The 18,245-nt window shown below is 44.0% G+C and overlaps 1 protein-coding gene across 1 annotated transcript in view; it reads right to left on the reverse strand.

Moving 5' to 3' along the window:
* IARS (isoleucyl-tRNA synthetase) overlaps nucleotides 1–14,994 on the reverse strand; it is a 108,207-nt gene extending 93,213 nt beyond the window's left edge. Inside the window, exons 1-5 of the mRNA XM_005881654.2 lie at nucleotides 14,916–14,994; nucleotides 9,659–9,784; nucleotides 6,551–6,707; nucleotides 6,190–6,309; nucleotides 3,319–3,401 (exon numbers count right to left, since the gene is read on the reverse strand). Coding sequence (XP_005881716.1) covers nucleotides 3,319–3,401; nucleotides 6,190–6,309; nucleotides 6,551–6,707; nucleotides 9,659–9,777 — 479 coding nt within the window. The 5' untranslated portion in view covers nucleotides 9,778–9,784; nucleotides 14,916–14,994. The remainder of the gene's footprint in view (nucleotides 1–3,318; nucleotides 3,402–6,189; nucleotides 6,310–6,550; nucleotides 6,708–9,658; nucleotides 9,785–14,915) is intronic.
* Between the last annotated feature and the right edge of the window lie 3,251 nt (nucleotides 14,995–18,245).

An 18,245-nucleotide genomic window follows, 5' to 3' on the forward strand; every position in this document is an offset into this window, starting at 1 on the left:
AGCAAGCCTCCTGTTCGCTTCAGCTGCCTGGCTGCTGGCCGCCATCTTGGTCGGCAGTTAATTTGCATATCTCGCTGATTAGCCAATGGGAAGGGTAACGAAGTTACGGTTAATTACCATGTTTGTCTATTATTAGATAGGATTAGGGTGATAAGTAAAATCCATTTTGAAACAGTTATGGCATAGAACTGCGCTCAACTTTTCTCTCAGTATAAAATTCAAGTACATAGCCTCATAGACTTAATTCCTTAAAAAAAACCAAACCTCTGAAACTAGTTTCCCTAAATGTTATACCAATCAATTTGGCAAATATCTTTAACTGATATTTCTTTTAAATTTATTTTCAATTACAACTGACATATTATTTTATTAGTTTCAGGTGTACAACATGGTGGTAATACATTTCTATAACTTATGAAGTGACCTCCCACCCCTTTAAGTCTAGTGCCCATTCTGCACCAGTTATTGTAATATTATTGACTATATTCCATATTCTATACTTTACATTGCTATTTTTTGTTAACTACCAATTAATCTCTTCACCCTTTCACCCAGCCTCCTATTCCCTTTCCCATCTAGCAACCACCAGGTTGTTCTGTTTATCTATGAGTTTGTTGACATATTTTGTCCTTTAGATTCCACATATAAGTGAAATCATATGGTATACTAGAGGCTTGGTTAATGAAAATTCATGCACTGGAGGGGTGGTCCCTCAGCCCGGTCTGCACCCTCTCACAGTCTGGGAGCCCTCAGGGGCAGGAGGCAACCCAGCAATCAGGGTAAGGCGACACCCCATCATAGCCTCAGCCAGCACTGGTTACCTGCGCATTGGGCCGGCCCTGGGCGGCTAGGGGTGCTGAGGGGACTGGGGGACTCTAGAGGCAGGCCTTGCTGCATGCCTGCCGCCCCGACGGGGGTGAGCGCTGCCATCTTTGAGGGCGGGGCAGTCAATTAGCATATTCCCTCCTTATTGGCTGTGGGCGTCACCATATTTTGATGGTGTGAGGGCCAATTAGCACATCCCCTTCTTAATGCTGTAGTCACCGCCATCTTTGAGGGTGGGGCAGTCAACATATCCCTCCTTATTGGCTGTGGGCACCACCATGTCGCAACGGCGTGAGGGTCAATTAGCATATCCCCTCTTTATTAGATAGAATTTCTTTCTCTGATTTATTTCACTTACCATAATGTCTTCTAAGTCCATCCATGTTGACAAAATGGTAAGATCTTATTTGTTTTTCTTAATGGCTGAGTAATATGTCCTTGTACATAAGGATCACATCTTCTTTACCCACTTGTCTATTAAAGGACAGTTAGGTTGCTTCTATACTTTTGCTATCCTATATAATAAAACCCTAATATGCAAATCGACTGAACAGCAGAACAACCGGTTGCTATGACGCACACTGACCACCAGGGGAGCGCCACTCAGCCAGAAGATGGGGTCACGGCTGGCAAGTGCAGGGGTGGTGGCAGGAGACCTGCCTCTGAGGCAGCGCTAAAGAGAAGTGAGCTCAGCTTCTGGCCGAGTTGCGCCCCACTCAGCCAGAAACTGGGCTCACAGCTGGCGAGTGTAGCGGCTGTTGCAGAAGCCTCTCCCACCTCCGCTGCAGGCAGGCGGTGAGGAGCGAGGGGTCCCAGAGTACAAGAGGACGCAGGCCGGGCTGAGGGAACCGCCCAGTGCACAAAATTTCATGCACCGGGCCTCTAATTGTAAATAACACTGCAATGAACAGAGGCATGCATGTATCTTCTCAAATTAATGTTTAGGATTTCTTCGGCTAAATACCCAGAAGGGGAATTGCTGGTTCATAAGATAGTTCTATCTTCAATTTTTTTTAGGAACCTCCATACTGTTTTCCACACTGGCTACACCAATTTCCAATCCCACCAACAATGCATAAGGCTTCCCTTTCTCTACATCTTTACCTAAAGTCCATAGTTTACTTTAGTGTTCAGTCTTTTTGAACATTCTATGCTTTGGGGTAAATGTGTAATGACATGCATCTATCATTCTAGTGTCCTTTAGCGGTTAGTTTTTGGATTTAGTTAATTTTGGATTCTGGATAGTAAGATATCTATGTATTTCGTCGTAGACAATGGTCCCAGTAGATTGTGCAGCAAGCAGTAATCAAATATACTGGTATTTCTGCATCAGTGCATACAATTGCTCACACTAAGTAGAATAAAAAACATAAATGGTCTGTTATCAAACTGGGGCTCAAAGACAAATCTCTATAGTATACTAAAATGATACATACATGTCATTACACATTTACCCCAAAGCATAGAATGTTCAAAAAGAGTGAAAGCTAAAGTACATTGTGGACTTTGGGTAATTATTGTGTCAATGAAGGTTCAATTGTAACAAACATAGTGTTCTACATTAACAAACATAATAATGGCTAGGCCAGGGGTGGGGAACCCCTGGCACGTGTGCCAAACATGGCACGCCAGTAACTTTTGCTGGCACGCGAAACCCTCTCTTATAATCTTCCATTTACAATTTTTGTCTTAAAATCGACTTTTTTATTTTTCAGATAAATTCAGTGTAGGTGCATCTTAGATAAAAAATTTTACATAACATGTATACATTAAAAAATAAATGTATTTTTCATCATCATATAATGTGTTTTTGTTGCTCGAATGAATTTTATTATTATTTCAAGGTTCTTCACATATGCACACCTTAAGAGATATCAAGTAGGTGTAACATGTTCTCAAAAAATTAGGGTTGGCACGCAGAAGAATTTTGAGTTAGAGATTTTGCTGGTTTTGGCACGCACTCACAAAAAGGTTGCCCACCCGTGGGCTAGGCAATGTGTGTGGGGCACAGGGCATAAGGGAACTGTCTGTACCTTGCTCTTAGTTTTGCTATGAACCTAAAAATGCTGTAAAAAAAATTAAAAGTTTTAAATCTTTAAACACCAAAACAACCCATCATTACTCTATTATGTAATACAGCGATGGGCAAAAGTAGGTTTATAGTTATGCGTATGCAAAATACAGTTCATTCTTGTATTATTTAATTGCTGTATTTTCTATTTTTCCTATTTTCTAAAATTAGTGAATTTAGAGAGATAGATAGAGATATCAATCTGTTGCTTCACTCATTCAGGCATTCATTGGTTAATACTTGTATGTGCCCTGACTAAGATCAAACCTGAAACTGTGGTACATTAGGACAATGTTCTAACCAACTAACCTATGCAGCCAAGGCTAATTACTACATTTTCTATATGAAAAACCGGAGAGCTATTTTTGTCCACCCCTGCATGACAAAATATTTATTATATTTACAATTTCAAATAAACCTACCAGACAGATTCCATGAATTCTGGATAGAGTGTTTTATAGTCATTGTCAAAGTCAATCCATCGGCCAAGTCTGGTAACAGTAGACTAAAAAAATACAAATATTAGTTGTTAAAGAATATTTGTAATTGTAAATCAATGTGTTTTACTTCTTTATCAGCACATGTAATGATTTTTGGAAAACAGAACAATCAATGATTGAGGTAAATCTATATTGCTATCAACATACTATGTAAGATTAAGCACCAGATTCTTCTGGCATTCATCCTATATGAAAATGTTATTTGCAAGTTATCAATATGCCCTTACAGTCTACCAAAGTTACCATTCAACAAGAGCTATAGCTATAACTGTTGCTGGCAAGAATCATTAATGGATATTAAAACTACTGAGTTAAAGTATGAGAAACAGGATATTTGCAAAGAATCTCCCCACAGAATATTAATTAGAAAGGAAAAACTCCAACTTTACAATAAAGAAACCTGACACAGATCACCTTAGTAACCAAAGTTAACATAATCAATGAGACATATCAGTATCACAGGCCTCCTAATGACAGACTAAAGGTATGCTGTCATTTCTGAGACATTTTTTCCAAAAATGCAAATCCTAAATTGAATCATGAAAAAACAGTAGATATTGAGGGAATTTCTTAAAAATAACTGGTCTGGTCCTAACCAGTTTGACTCAGTGGATAAAGCGTCAGCCTGTGGACTCAAGGGTCCCACGTTCGATTCCAGTCAAGGGCATGTACCTTGGTTGCGGGCACATACCCACTAGGGAGTGTGCAGGAGGCAGCTGATCGATGTTTCTCTCATCGATGTTTCTAACTCTCTATCCCTCTCCTTTCCTCTCTGTAAAAAATCAATAAAATATATTAAAAATAAATAAATAACTGGTTTGTACTATTTAAAAGTGACAAGGGCAAGCTCTGGCTGGGTAGTTCATTTGATTAGAGCATCCACATCTGATACACAGAGGTTTTGGGTTCAGAGTACATTCAAGAACCAACCAATGAATCCTATCTAATAAAGATGGAATATGCAAATTGACTGTCACTTTGTGACAAAGATGGCGGCGCCCACAGCCAATAAGAAGGGAATGTGCAAATTGACGCAACAAAGATGGCAGTGGCTGGGCCGGGACACAGGTGTTCTGCCCCTTCTCGGCCGCTCCAGGACTCTAGGCAGTACCCACGGAGCAGCCTGGGCAGGGCGGGACACTTGCTATGGGGGAGAGGGCAGGAGGTGGAGGGAGCAACAGGAGGCTGGCAGGGCCGAAGCGAAGATGGAAGGCGGCTCTGGCCCAGAGCAAATGCTGAAGGCGGCAGCCTGAGTGAAGGCCTGGGTCCTGGGTGCCGCAGGGAAGCTGGTGCCGGCAGCCAGGGGACGGAAGGCCTTTCTTGCGTGAATCTTCATGCATTGGACCTCTAGTGGATGAATAAATGGATAAAAAAATTGCTGTTCCTCCCTTTCTAAAATATAAATTTAAAACTTTTTAAAAGATTAAAAAAAAGTGACAAGGTCATAAATGACAAAAAAGATAGAGGTCATGTTCCAGATTAAAGGAGACTACGGAGGTATGACAACTAAATGCAGTGTCTGCTTCTAAACTGTATTTTGGATCAGAAATAAAAATTAGTGGAACTGGTTAAATTTGAAAAAGGTCTAATGTAATGTATCAATGTTCATTTTTTTCTAATAAGTTGCTTTTGTTAATTATACTATAGTTACTGAAGGTGTTAGCTAATAAGTAAAGGATAAAAGAAAACTCTTAATACAACTTCGTAATTTTTAATAAACCGGAATTATTTCACAATGAACAATTTAAAAATAAGGGGGGTGGGGGAAGACCTATACATGTTATAATCAGGATTTTTCCCTACTGGTAACCAGGCAAGGAAAGTTAGATTAAAGAAAGTTAGGAGAAAATTTAGAAGCTTTGATATTTTAGGTCCATGAAATAAAATTTTATTCACCAATGAAAAGAAGTTACTCAATGCTTTGAGCAGAGAAGAGCAAGATGAGCACAGTCTTGTGGGAGAGAGAACTTCACAGGCTGAGTGGAAAGAGCATGAGCAAGAGACCAATTAGGAGATTGTTACCGAAATGAAGAGGTGAGAAGCTAGGGAGAGGTTGTTGGAATGAAAATAAATGACTGAATAAGAGATGCTAAGAAGACTTGATAGAATTTGACAGATTTGATTGTGAGGATTAATGTTTAAAGCCTGAGTCCACTGGCAGAATAGTGAATTCTGAGGAACAGCAAGTTTAGGAAATCAAAGTGGTAAGATGGCAAAGATAAAAAAAAAATACAACAAAGCTGTTAAGTGGCACAATCTAATTAATCAAAAGGCCAGGGAGAAAATATGGAGGTGAGGACCTGTGTTGCTAAGCCCTTAAGAGAGGGCAGAGCTCTGATAGCACTGGACAGTTACGTACAGGTTCCAGCTGTGGGAGCACCACCACTAAAAGGAGTGGGCAAGATGGGAGTCCATGTAACAATCAGTCCAAATTAGAATTGTTTTTAACATTTGATTTTTTTGTTTGTTTGTTTTACAATATTAAAGTTAACTTATTTGCTAGGTCAGCCTGATTCCTGTCATATACTGTGTGCAGGTAAAGGATTAAATATGGAGGATTAATCAAACACATAGAAATAACAGAGGCTTCAGTTTAACTAGTCTATGTACTAGGGTTGGAGGTGGAAGCAAAACACTCCTTTAAAAAGGAATGGTTGACACCTGAAGTTACAACTTCACATGGACAGCCATACTTTTGGGAGCATCATAAAATGCACAAAGGACCAGAAGCCATTTTAACATCCATTTAAACTACAAGTTTTGGTCCATTCTACTGAAAATAACTGAACATACCTTCCACTCAGTAGAATATCTCATCACAATTGCTCGGCACTGATTGTTATACTCCACAATCCCCATTTTGGCTACATCCTCTGGTCCTCTGATTCCTAGTATCTTATCTATTTCATATTCCTGAAAATTTACAATAAAATTGTTAACAACGCTGCCTTTGAAACAAAATGCAATTGAACTCTAGAAAATAAAACATTTTGAAATAAGTTCTCAAAAAATCTAGAGAAAATGAACTATAAATAGTATTATAGAAATGAAGAAAAAGTCTGATTATAGTAAAAATTCATACTAATACATAGTATATAATGAAATCTAATGCTTATTAAAAAATCAAAACATAAGGCTGATGACTCAAACATACCACAGGTAAGCCATGACAATCCCATCCAAATCTTCTGTCAACATGAAACCCACTCTGGTGAGCATATCTTGTAACTATATCTTTAATTGTCCCTGCAAGTATATGTCCATAGTGAGGTAGTCCAGTTGCAAAAGGAGGCCCATCATAGAAAGTAAATCTAACAAGAAGAATAAAAATATGTGATTACTTTAAAATAAACAACAAAAATGTAGGACAACTTTTTTTAATAGATGGCAACTGTCTCAGTGGAGTGTTCAGGAAGAAAAGTGGTGAGTGCCTGGCTGGCGTGGCTCAGCTGTTGAGCGTGGACCTATGAATCAGGAGGGAACGGTTTAATTCCCGGTCAGGGCACATCCCCGGGTTGCGGGCTTCATACCCAGTGTGTGGCATGCAGAAGACAGCCCATCAAAGATTCTCTCTCATCAGTGATGTTTCTATCTCTCCCTCACCCTTTCTCTCTGAAATCAATAAAAATATACTTAAAAAATATATATATATTAAAAAAATAAAAAGAAAAGTGACTAAAATCTATTTTGCTTTCTTTTTAAATTTTTGATTTCAGATAAATACATGAAATTGGCAATGTAGCAGAATACAAAATCAACACCAAAAATCTATGGCTTTTTTATACACCAATAATGAATTCTCAGAAAGAGAAACTAAACAAACAATCCCATTTACCACTGCAACAAAAATATTAAAATAACATAGGAATAAACCAAGGAGGCAAAAGACTTGTACTTGGAAAGATACAGAACACTGAAAAAAAAGATAAAGGGAGATATAAACAAGTGGTAGAGTATTCCGTGTTCATGGATTGGTAGAATTAACATTAAAATGTCCATACTACCCAAGGCAATCTACAAACTCAATGCAACCCCTATTAAAATACAAACTGTATATTTCACAGATCTAGAACAAATATTCCAAATATTTATATGGAACCAAAAAGACCCCAAATATCCTCAGCAATCTTGAGAAAGAAGAACAAAGTTGGAGGAATCGCAATACCAGATATCAAGTTATACTTCAAAGTCACCATAATCAAAACAGGAAGATACGGGCACAAGAACAGGCATATAGACCAATGGAACAGAAAAGAGACCCCAGAAATTGCCCCGAGCCATTACGATCAATTAATATTTGACAAAGGAGGCAAGAGCATACAATGGAGTCAAGACAGTCTCTTCAATAAATGGTGTTGGAACAATTGGAAAGATACATGTAAAAGAATGAAACTAAACCACCAACTTACACCATACACAAGAATAAACTCAAAATGGATACAGGACTTAAGTGTATGTAGTGAAACCATAAAAATCCTAGAAGAAACCACAGGCAGCAAAATCTCAAACATCTCTCGTAGCAATATGGTTATGGATACAGCTCCTCAGGCAAAGGAAAATAAGGAGAAAATAAACAAATGGGACTACATCAAAATGAAAAGCTTCTGCACAGCAAAAGAAACCATCAACAAAACAACAATAAAGCCCACTGCATGGGAGAACATATTTGGCAATGGTACATCTGACAAAGGGTTAATAACCAAAATACATAAGGAACTCATACAACTTAACAAAAGGAAGACAAACAATCCAATTAAAAAATGGGCAAAGGACCTAAATAGACACTTCTCCAAAGTGGACCAAAGTGGACATATGAAAAAATGCTCAAGCCCTGGCCGGCTTGGCTCAGTGGATAGAGCGACAGCCTGCAGATTGAAGGGTCCCAGGTTCTATTCCGGGCAAGGGCACATGCCTGGGTTGCAGGCTTGATCCCCAGTGGGGGGCGTGCAAGAGGCATCCAATCAATGATTCTCTCTCATAATTATAACTGATGTTTCTATCTCTCCTCCCTTCCTCTCTGAAATCAATAAAGAAATATTTTTTTAAAAATGCTCAAAATCACTGATCATCAGAGAGATGCAAATTAAAATGACAATGAGCTATCACTTCATACCTGTCAGAATGGCTACTATCAACAAAACAACAAATGACAAGTGCTGGAGAGGATGTGGAGAAAAGGGAATCCTAGTTCACTGCTGGTGGGAATGCAGACTGGTGTAGCCATTATGAAAAACAGTATGGAGTTCCCTCAAAAAATTAAATATGGAACTGCCATTTGACCCTGTGATCCCAATTCTAGGAATATATCCTAAGAAACCTGAAGCACCAATCAGAAAGAATGTATGCACCCCTATGTTCATAGCAGCACAAAGTACAATAGCTAAGATCTGGAAATAGCCCATCAGTAGATGAGTGGATAAATTCAGATAAATGATTATTTATTGCAGGTCCTGCCTTGAAAAAAGCTAGTTATGGGGGAGCTGGAGAGGCCTCCACTGGGCCACCCATTCTTCATTGGTTATTCATCCTGATGCTAAATGATAAAGCTATTCATCAGTAAAATAGGGCACCAAATGCCTATCTCATAAAGTTTTTGAGCAGAAGACACATGATTAAAAACAGAACAAAACTGGTCGTTAGGTGAAGGGAGATTATAGGCAGGAGGCAACCTAACAGAAGGCTAGTCTAAGTAATTAATGAGGTGGTGATAATGAGAAAAGTGGAAAGGAAGAGTGTGATATGTAAACTCTATTCAATAGTGGTCCAAATTTAAATAGCTTTTAACATCTGAATTTCATTAGACCATTCAGGTTAATCTATTCAGAAGAACTCTTAAACTGAATCTAACCTAATAATTAAGAACTCATTCATTCAATGTATATCTACAACTGAGAGTACCTACTATATAGAGCTAGAGACTCTGGGAATACAAAATGAATAAAACAGTGATGGCGAACCTTTTGAGCTCGGCGTGTCAGCATTTTGAAAACCCTAACTTAACTCTGGTGCCGTGTCACATAGAGGAATTCTTTGATATTTGCAACCATAGTAAAACAAAGATTTATATTTTTGATATTTATTTTATATATTTAAATGCCATTGAACAAGGAAAAATCAACCAAAAAAATGAGTTCGCGTGTCACCTCTGACACGCGTGTCATAGGTTCCCCATCACTGGAATAAAAAGTTCCTGCCTTAATTGAACACAGTCTAAGAAATGACTAGTCTTAAGGACTCTATCTTTACCAAGAAATTCACATACTTTGGCCTATGTTTTGACTGCTTTAGGCATTCTTGGAAACAATTAAATTCGGACCAGAACTGTAAGATTTTCTCTTCTTCAGCAGGAAAATTGATGTTTTCTGGAACTTGCTGAACCATTTTGTTGCTGCAAGAGAAATCAAATTTATTATTCTCAAAGAGAAGTCTAGTCTAGAAATAATTACCATACATTAAAATGAGTGTACATATTACTACCTATGGTACTACATGTTACTTTAAAAATAATTACGTTTTTTAGGTAAATTTCACACACTATCAAGTTCACCATTTAAAGTGTACAATTCAGTGATTTTTAGTATATTCACGAAGTTGTGCAACTGTCACCATGCTAATTCCAGAACTTTTTCATCAATGCTCCCTCCCCATCCTCTAAAAACCTGTACACATTAGCAGCAACTCTCCATTCCCTTTTTTCCAGCCCCCTGACAATCATAAATCTGCTGCTTCTAAAGATTTTCCTGATCTGGACATCTTCTTCTACACTAATAAAAGAGAAACATGGTAATTGGCGTACGACCGCTACCCTTCCCATTGGCTAATCAGCATATCCTTATGCAAATTAACTGTCAGCCAAGATGGCAGCCAGCAGCCAGGCAGCTGGAAGCGAACATGAGGCTTGCTTCCTCCAGTGACTGCAGACTCCAACGTTCCCCGCCTGACTTGCCGGCCTCTGAGTTGCAACTCTAAGCAACTATGTACTATGTTGCAAATAAGAAGCTAAACAAAACCCCAGAAACCAGCTTTCAGCCTGCCGGGATCTCAGAGCTGAAGTTATACATTGTTTCGATTATAGAACGGCAAACAAACCAGATACGAAGCCTCAGAGCTAGAGCCAGAGCTAAAGCTGGCCCAGAATAAAATAAAAAAAGAGAAAAAAAAGGAGCGGTTGGGAGCTTCAGTCAACAACCGCCAGCCTGAAAGCAGCCCTCAGCCCCTCACCCAGACTGGCCAGGCACCCCAGTGGGGACCCCCACCCTGAAGGGGGTGTGACCAGCGGCAAACAGCAATCATCCCCTCATCCAGGCTGGCCAGGCACCCCAGTGGGGACCCCCACCCTGAAGGGGGTGTGACCAGCTGCAAACAGCCATCATCCCCTCATCCAGGCTGGCCAGGCACCCCAGTGGGGACCCCCACCCTGAAGGGGGTGTGACCAGCTGCAAACAGCCATCATCCCCTCATCCAGGCTGGCCAGGCACCCCAGTGGGGACCCCCACCCTGAAGGGGGTGTGACCAGCTGCAAACAGCCATCATCCCCTCATCCAGGCTGGCCAGGCACCCCAGTGGGGACCCCCACCCTGAAGGGGGTGTGACCAGCTGCAAACAGCCATCATCCCCTCATCCAGGCTGGCCAGGCACCCCAGTGGGGACCCCCACCCTGAAGGGGGTGTGACCAGCTGCAAACAGCCATCATCCCCTCATCCAGGCTGGCCAGGCACCCCAGTGGGGACCCCCACCCTGAAGGGGGTGTGACCAGCTGCAAACAGCCATCATCCCCTCATCCAGGCTGGCCAGGCACCCCAGTGGGGACCCCCACCCTGAAGGGGGTGTGACCAGCTGCAAACAGCCATCATCCCCTCATCCAGGCTGGCCAGGCACCCCAGTGGGGACCCCCACCCTGAAGGGGGTGTGACCAGCTGCAAACAGCCATCATCCCCTCATCCAGGCTGGCCAGGCACCCCAGTGGGGACCCCCACCCTGAAGGGGGTGTGACCAGCTGCAAACAGCCATCATCCCCTCATCCAGGCTGGCCAGGCACCCCAGTGGGGACCCCCACCCTGAAGGGGGTGTGACCAGCTGCAAACAGCCATCATCCCCTCATCCAGGCTGGCCAGGCACCCCAGTGGGGACCCCCACCCTGAAGGGGGTGTGACCAGCTGCAAACAGCCATCATCCCCTCATCCAGGCTGGCCAGGCACCCCAGTGGGGACCCCCACCCTGAAGGGGGTGTGACCAGCTGCAAACAGCCATCATCCCCTCATCCAGGCTGGCCAGGCACCCCAGTGGGGACCCCCACCCTGAAGGGGGTGTGACCAGCTGCAAACAGCCATCATCCCCTCATCCAGGCTGGCCAGGCACCCCAGTGGGGACCCCCACCCTGAAGGGGGTGTGACCAGCTGCAAACAGCCATCATCCCCTCATCCAGGCTGATGATATATTATAATAATATATCATTATTTTCTATACTGAATATTTCATTGTATCAACATGCCATGTTTTGTTTACCCATTCATTAGGACTCTTTCCACTTTTTGGCTATTATGAAGAATGCTATGAAAATGAATATATGTTTTTCTGTGGACCTAATGTTTTCAGTTAGGGGGGCATGGAGGAGGCAGCCCATTGGTGCTTCTCTCTCATCGATATTCCTATCTCTCTCTCCATCTCCCTTCTTTTCTCTCTGAAAATCAATAAAAACATTTTAATAGAAAAAATAAAAAGAGAAAGAAACCACTATCTTAAACAAGGTTGTTAATTTTTAGCTCCAATATTTAGGTCATTGATCCAGTTATTTGTATATACAGTGTAGAACAGGGATATTTATTAGAGGCCCAGTCCACGAAATTCATGCGGGGGGGGGGGGGGGGCTCAGCCCGGCCTGCACGCTCTCGCAGTCCGGGAGACCTCAGGGGATGTCCGACTGATGGCTTAGGCCTGCTCCCCCCACAGTCAGACACCCTTAGCGCTGCAGCGGAGGCGGGAAAGGCTCCCACCACCACCCCTGCGCTCACCAGGCTCACCAGCTATAAGCCATGCTTCTGCTGCACTGACCACCAGGGGGCAGCTCCTGAGTTGAGTGCTGCCCCCTGGTGGTCAGTGTGTGTCATAGCGACTGGTCATTAAGCCATTCAGTTGATTTGCATATTAGCCTTTTATTACATAGGTTTTTTGGTTATTTTTTAACAAGGTAGAGTCAAGTTTTATTTTGAAGGAGAAATAAATATGACTGGGTAATGACTTGATGCCTGGGGGTAGGATAAGAATGTTGAGTTTCTTGTTTCCATTTCTTGGGGATGGTGATACATGGTATTTTTAAATTACTGCAAAACTTGTGTCCAAATCACATTATTCACCAATTTTTCACCTACAATGTAACATTAGTAATTGTAGACAATATGCTTTTAAAAGTAAACAAAAAAAATCTTGGGAATTCTATCTAATGACAATATAAATTCAATAATAATAATTTTAAGAATCTCAAAAATAGGTAAGAATTAGCAGGTTTGGCACAGGGATAGAGCATCAGCCTGTGGACTGAAGAGTTCCAGGTTTGATTCTGTTCAAGGGCATATGCCCGGGGTTGTGGTCCTCAGCAGGAGGAGCCGATCAATGATTCTCTCTCATTGATGTTTCTCTCTCTCTCTTCCTTCCTCTCTAAAATCAATAAATATATATTTTTAAAAATAGTAAGAATTAGTACCTACAATCACAAGACAGAAAGCACTTCTGTTGAAATAACCTCATCTCTTTAACCTCATTTGTTAAACTTCAATCACAGTAACTTACTATTGAAGAATGAGACCTAAAAAATTTGAAAGCTAAAAAGATGAGAATCTCACATTCAAATAATTACCAGCTCATTCCAATTTTCTATTTTATCCTTTTTATTGCTTGTAGTTTTTGGACAGGACAAACCTTATAGTTATCTGATTCAGTCTCTAGTGAGAGGTCTTAAAAGTGTCCTTATAAGAATTTTGCTAATAATCTCATGTAGAAACCTTGACCATCCCAGGGCTTAACTATCTGGTTGAGTATCCTCACGTCCGTTCCCCCTCAAGGCCCATGTAGTCTTACTTTATAATCCTAACTAGGATGGTGACCAGATTTCCAAGCCAACAGCAGATTAGAAGGGGACAGGATAGCTGATAACGAGAAAACAACAGAGAAGACGGAAAACCTTAACAATTCAATAACTATCGAAGTCTGGGGTTTCTAACAAGAAATTCTGAAAACACCAAAGCCTAATCACAGAGACTGAGCCATGTCATCAAAACAAAAAGTTTGTTACAAGAGATTTTTTCTTTCCATTATTTTTGAGATGCAACAGTTTTATATAGGAAAAAAGTAAGAGAAGTACCAGTGGCCGTTTAATTTACTGTCCATTTCTGAGTGGAGTGTGCCATTAAATGGCTTAAATAGAAGTTAGGGGCATTTTGGACCTTCTGCTCTTGTTACACCTCCAGCCTTTCAAGGTCCTACTCGTTCAGTACCGTATTTCAGGACCATTTCGGGATCGCACTGGAAGACTAGATCTTCAGCTACCAACACGTTTATTTCGTCGCTTCCAATGCCCCCACGGCTGGCCCTGTGACTGCCAGGCCTGCGGGGGCTGTGGGAGTAGCTGGCCAGCCCCCTCTGAACGGGGAGTCAGCACCTACATCTCACCAAGACCTCGGGATTCGCGCGCACATGGCAGTGTGAGCGTCAATGCTCTGCAGCTGTTCTGACCAGTCAGGAATACGCAGCTGAACTTTTTTTTTTAAATCCTCGCCCGAGGATATCTTTCCATTGATTTCTAGAGAAAGTGGAAGGGAGGGGAAGAGAGAGACAGAGAGAGGGAAACATGGGCAGCCCAGCCGGGGCGGGGTAGGAACTGCAACCGAGGTAAGTGCCCTCGACCAGGAGTGTCAACGCGCAACGCTTAGGTCCCCGGGCCGATGCTGTAACCGTTGGCCCACCGGCCAGGGCTTACCCTTTTTTTTCTTTTTTTGAGTAAACGAGACTGATGAAGATGGCTCATAACTTTGATAGCATTTTGTAGGGAGCTACTACTGCGCAAAAGATTAAGAATCACTGCATTATTATGCCAAACACCAAGACCTCAACTCCTACCGATTAGTTCAAGGCCCCAACCCCATCGCAGCTCGGAGAAGCCGCCTCCTCCCACCCGCAAGCCCACGGCAGGTCCGCCCGCTACCCGGCCCCGCCCGCACGCCGCTCGTGGTTCTCAGGGAGACCCCGACTTCCCAGTAATTCCTAACCGCGCCCGCCGCCTGCTCCTCGGCAAGCTCCGTCCCACCAAGGCCGCCCCTCCCCGCCCCCCGGTCCGGGTTCCCGCCACGCCCCTAGGAAGGGGAGCTCCCAGGGCTGCAATCTCGGCCGGTTCCCAGGTCTTCAGCCCCGCTGACCCTCCCAATCTTTTCCTTGGAACTAGATATGCGCGCAACTAAGCGACAGCCCAGTAAAAACATTCAAAAACCCCACCAAACTGTGTTCACTATGTTCCCGACGCGCCGTACCTGAGGGCCACGACGGGAGCCAGTGAAGAACTGCACACGAGGCGCCCGGTGACCGAGGTGATGCAAGGCCGGACCGCGAGCTGAGGACGTCACCGCACCGGCCAATCAGCGCGTGACGGAGGGCACCAGGCAACAAACCCAACGCCGATTGGATGCTCTGGGCTCTACAGGCCCCGCGGTGCGTGCTGGGAAGAGAGCTGGGCGATTCCGGAGAGGGGACTGGTGGTGACAGTCACGCAGTGGAGGCTCTAGGGCTGCATCCAGACTGGGAGTTGCCACTCAGGTGTTCGCGGTTGTCAATGCTCACCTCCCCGTGCAGGGGACCAGTCACGTCCCCCGGCAGTGGCCTCGGTCATTGTACTGGGGGGCTGTGAGCACCAGTCCCCAAAGCAGGCTGGGCTCTAGGGCTGTTTTTCAGTCTAGTGCAGACCTTCACCAAATTACCCAGGAGCTGGCAAAAATGCAGAGGCCCAGAATACAGAGCAGGCCTGCTGGAACTGTCTCCGACGTGGCTCACAAAAAGCAACATTTCTGCCCTGTCCGGGCACTCAGTTGATTAGAGTCTCATCCCCATAAACCAACATTACAGGTTCCATCCCTGGTCAGGGCACAGACAAGAATCAACCAATTAATGCATAGACAAGTGGAATAATAAGTAAATGTTTCTCTCTCTCTAAAATGAATAATTTAAAAAATTGACCTTTAAACAAGCCGCACTTTAACAGGCACCTGGACAATTCTGATGCACACTGCAATTCCTGACCCGCCCATCTGAGGAGACCCTGCTGTTTCTCAGAAAAAGGTGGAGGCCACTATGCTATGTCTGAAAGGAGCTGGAGAGGGTGGTCAGTGGTGTTCCAGGGAAGCTTCCCCTTTTGTGTCCTTCAGTGCCACCTCCAGAGTGTTAAGTTTGATCAAATAATTGAATGGATACTCCCTCCCCTGGCAACTGACCTTTACACCAACATTCCCTTTTGCTCAGCACTTGCTAAGACCACATTCCACTTGCTAAGACCATTATCTTTCTCCTTACGACCTGCCCAGAGAATTTTCTGCCCAGAAAAAGCCCGCCTAGAGTCCTTTAAAACCTCGGACTCCCTGTGCGTGCTGGGAAGAGAGCTGGGCGATTCCGGAGAGGGGACTGGTGGTGACAGTCACGCAGTGGAGGCTCTAGGGCTGCATCCAGACTGGGAGTTGCCACTCAGGTGTTCGCGGTTGTCAATGCTCACCTCCCCGTGCAGGGGACCAGTCACGTCCCCCGGCAGTGGCCTCGGTCATTGTACTGGGGGGCTGTGAGCACCAGTCCCCAAAGCAGGCTGGGCTCTAGGGCTGTTTTTCAGTCTAGTGCAGACCTTCACCAAATTACCCAGGAGCTGGCAAAAATGCAGAGGCCCAGAATACAGAGCAGGCCTGCTGGAACTGTCTCCGACGTGGCTCACAAAAAGCAACATTTCTGCCCTGTCCGGGCACTCAGTTGATTAGAGTCTCATCCCCATAAACCAACATTACAGGTTCCATCCCTGGTCAGGGCACAGACAAGAATCAACCAATTAATGCATAGACAAGTGGAATAATAAGTAAATGTTTCTCTCTCTCTAAAATGAATAATTTTAAAAATTGACCTTTAAACAAGCCGCACTTTAACAGGCACCTGGACAATTCTGATGCACACTGCAATTCCTGACCCGCCCATCTGAGGAGACCCTGCTGTTTCTCAGAAAAAGGTGGAGGCCACTATGCTATGTCTGAAAGGAGCTGGAGAGGGTGGTCAGTGGTGTTCCAGGGAAGCTTCCCCTTTTGTGTCCTTCAGTGCCACCTCCAGAGTGTTAAGTTTGATCAAATAATTGAATGGATACTCCCTCCCCTGGCAACTGACCTTTACACCAACATTCCCTTTTGCTCAGCACTTGCTAAGACCACATTCCACTTGCTAAGACCATTATCTTTCTCCTTACGACCTGCCCAGAGAATTTTCTGCCCAGAAAAAGCCCGCCTAGAGTCCTTTAAAACCTCGGACTCCCTGCCCCTGGGGTCTGGCACCATATTGGGGCTGGCACCATTTTGGGGCTCAGCCCATCTGGTTTTCCAGATGACCAAATTCATAATTCTTTACCCCTTTTGGCCTCATGTGTTCCTCCTTCAGCGACCCTAACATTTGGTGCCAAAACCTGGGAGGGATCCATGGGGAAGGGGAGCCATCGCCCCAGCTTTAATCACCCTGAGTTTGCTACTTGGAGAGCAATAGGCAGTGGCAGCTCGACCTGGGCTTACCTCCAAATCCTACTTGGGTGACATGATTTCCAGCCTTGATTAGGCCTCCCTCCCAACCAGCCAAGAAGGGTGCCAGATTGGGGACCACTCCTTCCCATTGCTGACCCCCCACTCAACCCCAGTTCATTTCATCTCCGGGAGGTGACAATTGGATCACCCCTCCGTATTTTTGATTTGTTGTCATCTCAGACAAAAGACCTAGCACTAGGTCAGAAATCCTCTTCAGTTTGGCTTCGGCCCTGGGACCAGGTTCCACAGTCTTCCTTGTCACAAGGGATGCCTGCCACATGGATCCAGGGGTGGGCAAACTTTTTGACTCGAGGGCCACAATGGGTTCTTAAACTGGACCGGAGGGCCGGAACAAAAGCATGGATGGAGTGTTTGTGTGAACTAATATAAATTCAAAGTAAACATCATTACATAAAAGGGTACGGTCTTTTTTTTTTTTAGTTTTATTCATTTCAAACGGGCCGGATCCGGCCCGCGGGCCGTAGTTTGCCCACGGCTGGGTTAGACTGTCCTCCTCTCTCCAGAGCCTGACTAGATGGTGGGGATGCCCTCCCTCTAGTATTGCTCCCCGGGTCTCCCTTTGTTGCTTACCTCCTCTTCCTAATTTACACCACAGGGAATTTTTTTCCATCCCCCCAAAAACCACTCCTCTGGCATGTCTCCTCCATATCTGAACACACTCAGCCTTTCCATGGAGGTCTGGAAAAGCACCTTATCCACAAGATAAATTAGACAATGATTCACACTGGCCCAAGATTTTTAACCTTCTCCAGGACTTAATTTCTGTCACTGCAATGGGAAGTTGTCAGAGATCCCCTACACCCAGGCCTTCTTTACACTCTGCAATTACCCTTCTCTCTCCTCCTTACCAAGCCCCACTCTTACTTGTTCCCAGATAACCCAGCCTCCAGCCCCCCGTCCTGCCCTTCTGAGAGGTGGCCAGGGCCGAGAGTTTGGCCAGGTACACATCTCATTTTCCATGTCCAACCTCAAACAGACTGAGAGGCATCTCAGGTATTTTTCCACCGACCCCACTACCTTTACTAAGGA

The sequence above is a fragment of the Myotis brandtii genome, unplaced genomic scaffold (genome assembly GCF_000412655.1).
Source record: "Myotis brandtii unplaced genomic scaffold, ASM41265v1 scaffold684, whole genome shotgun sequence".
Classification (NCBI taxonomy): Eukaryota; Metazoa; Chordata; class Mammalia; order Chiroptera; family Vespertilionidae; genus Myotis; species Myotis brandtii.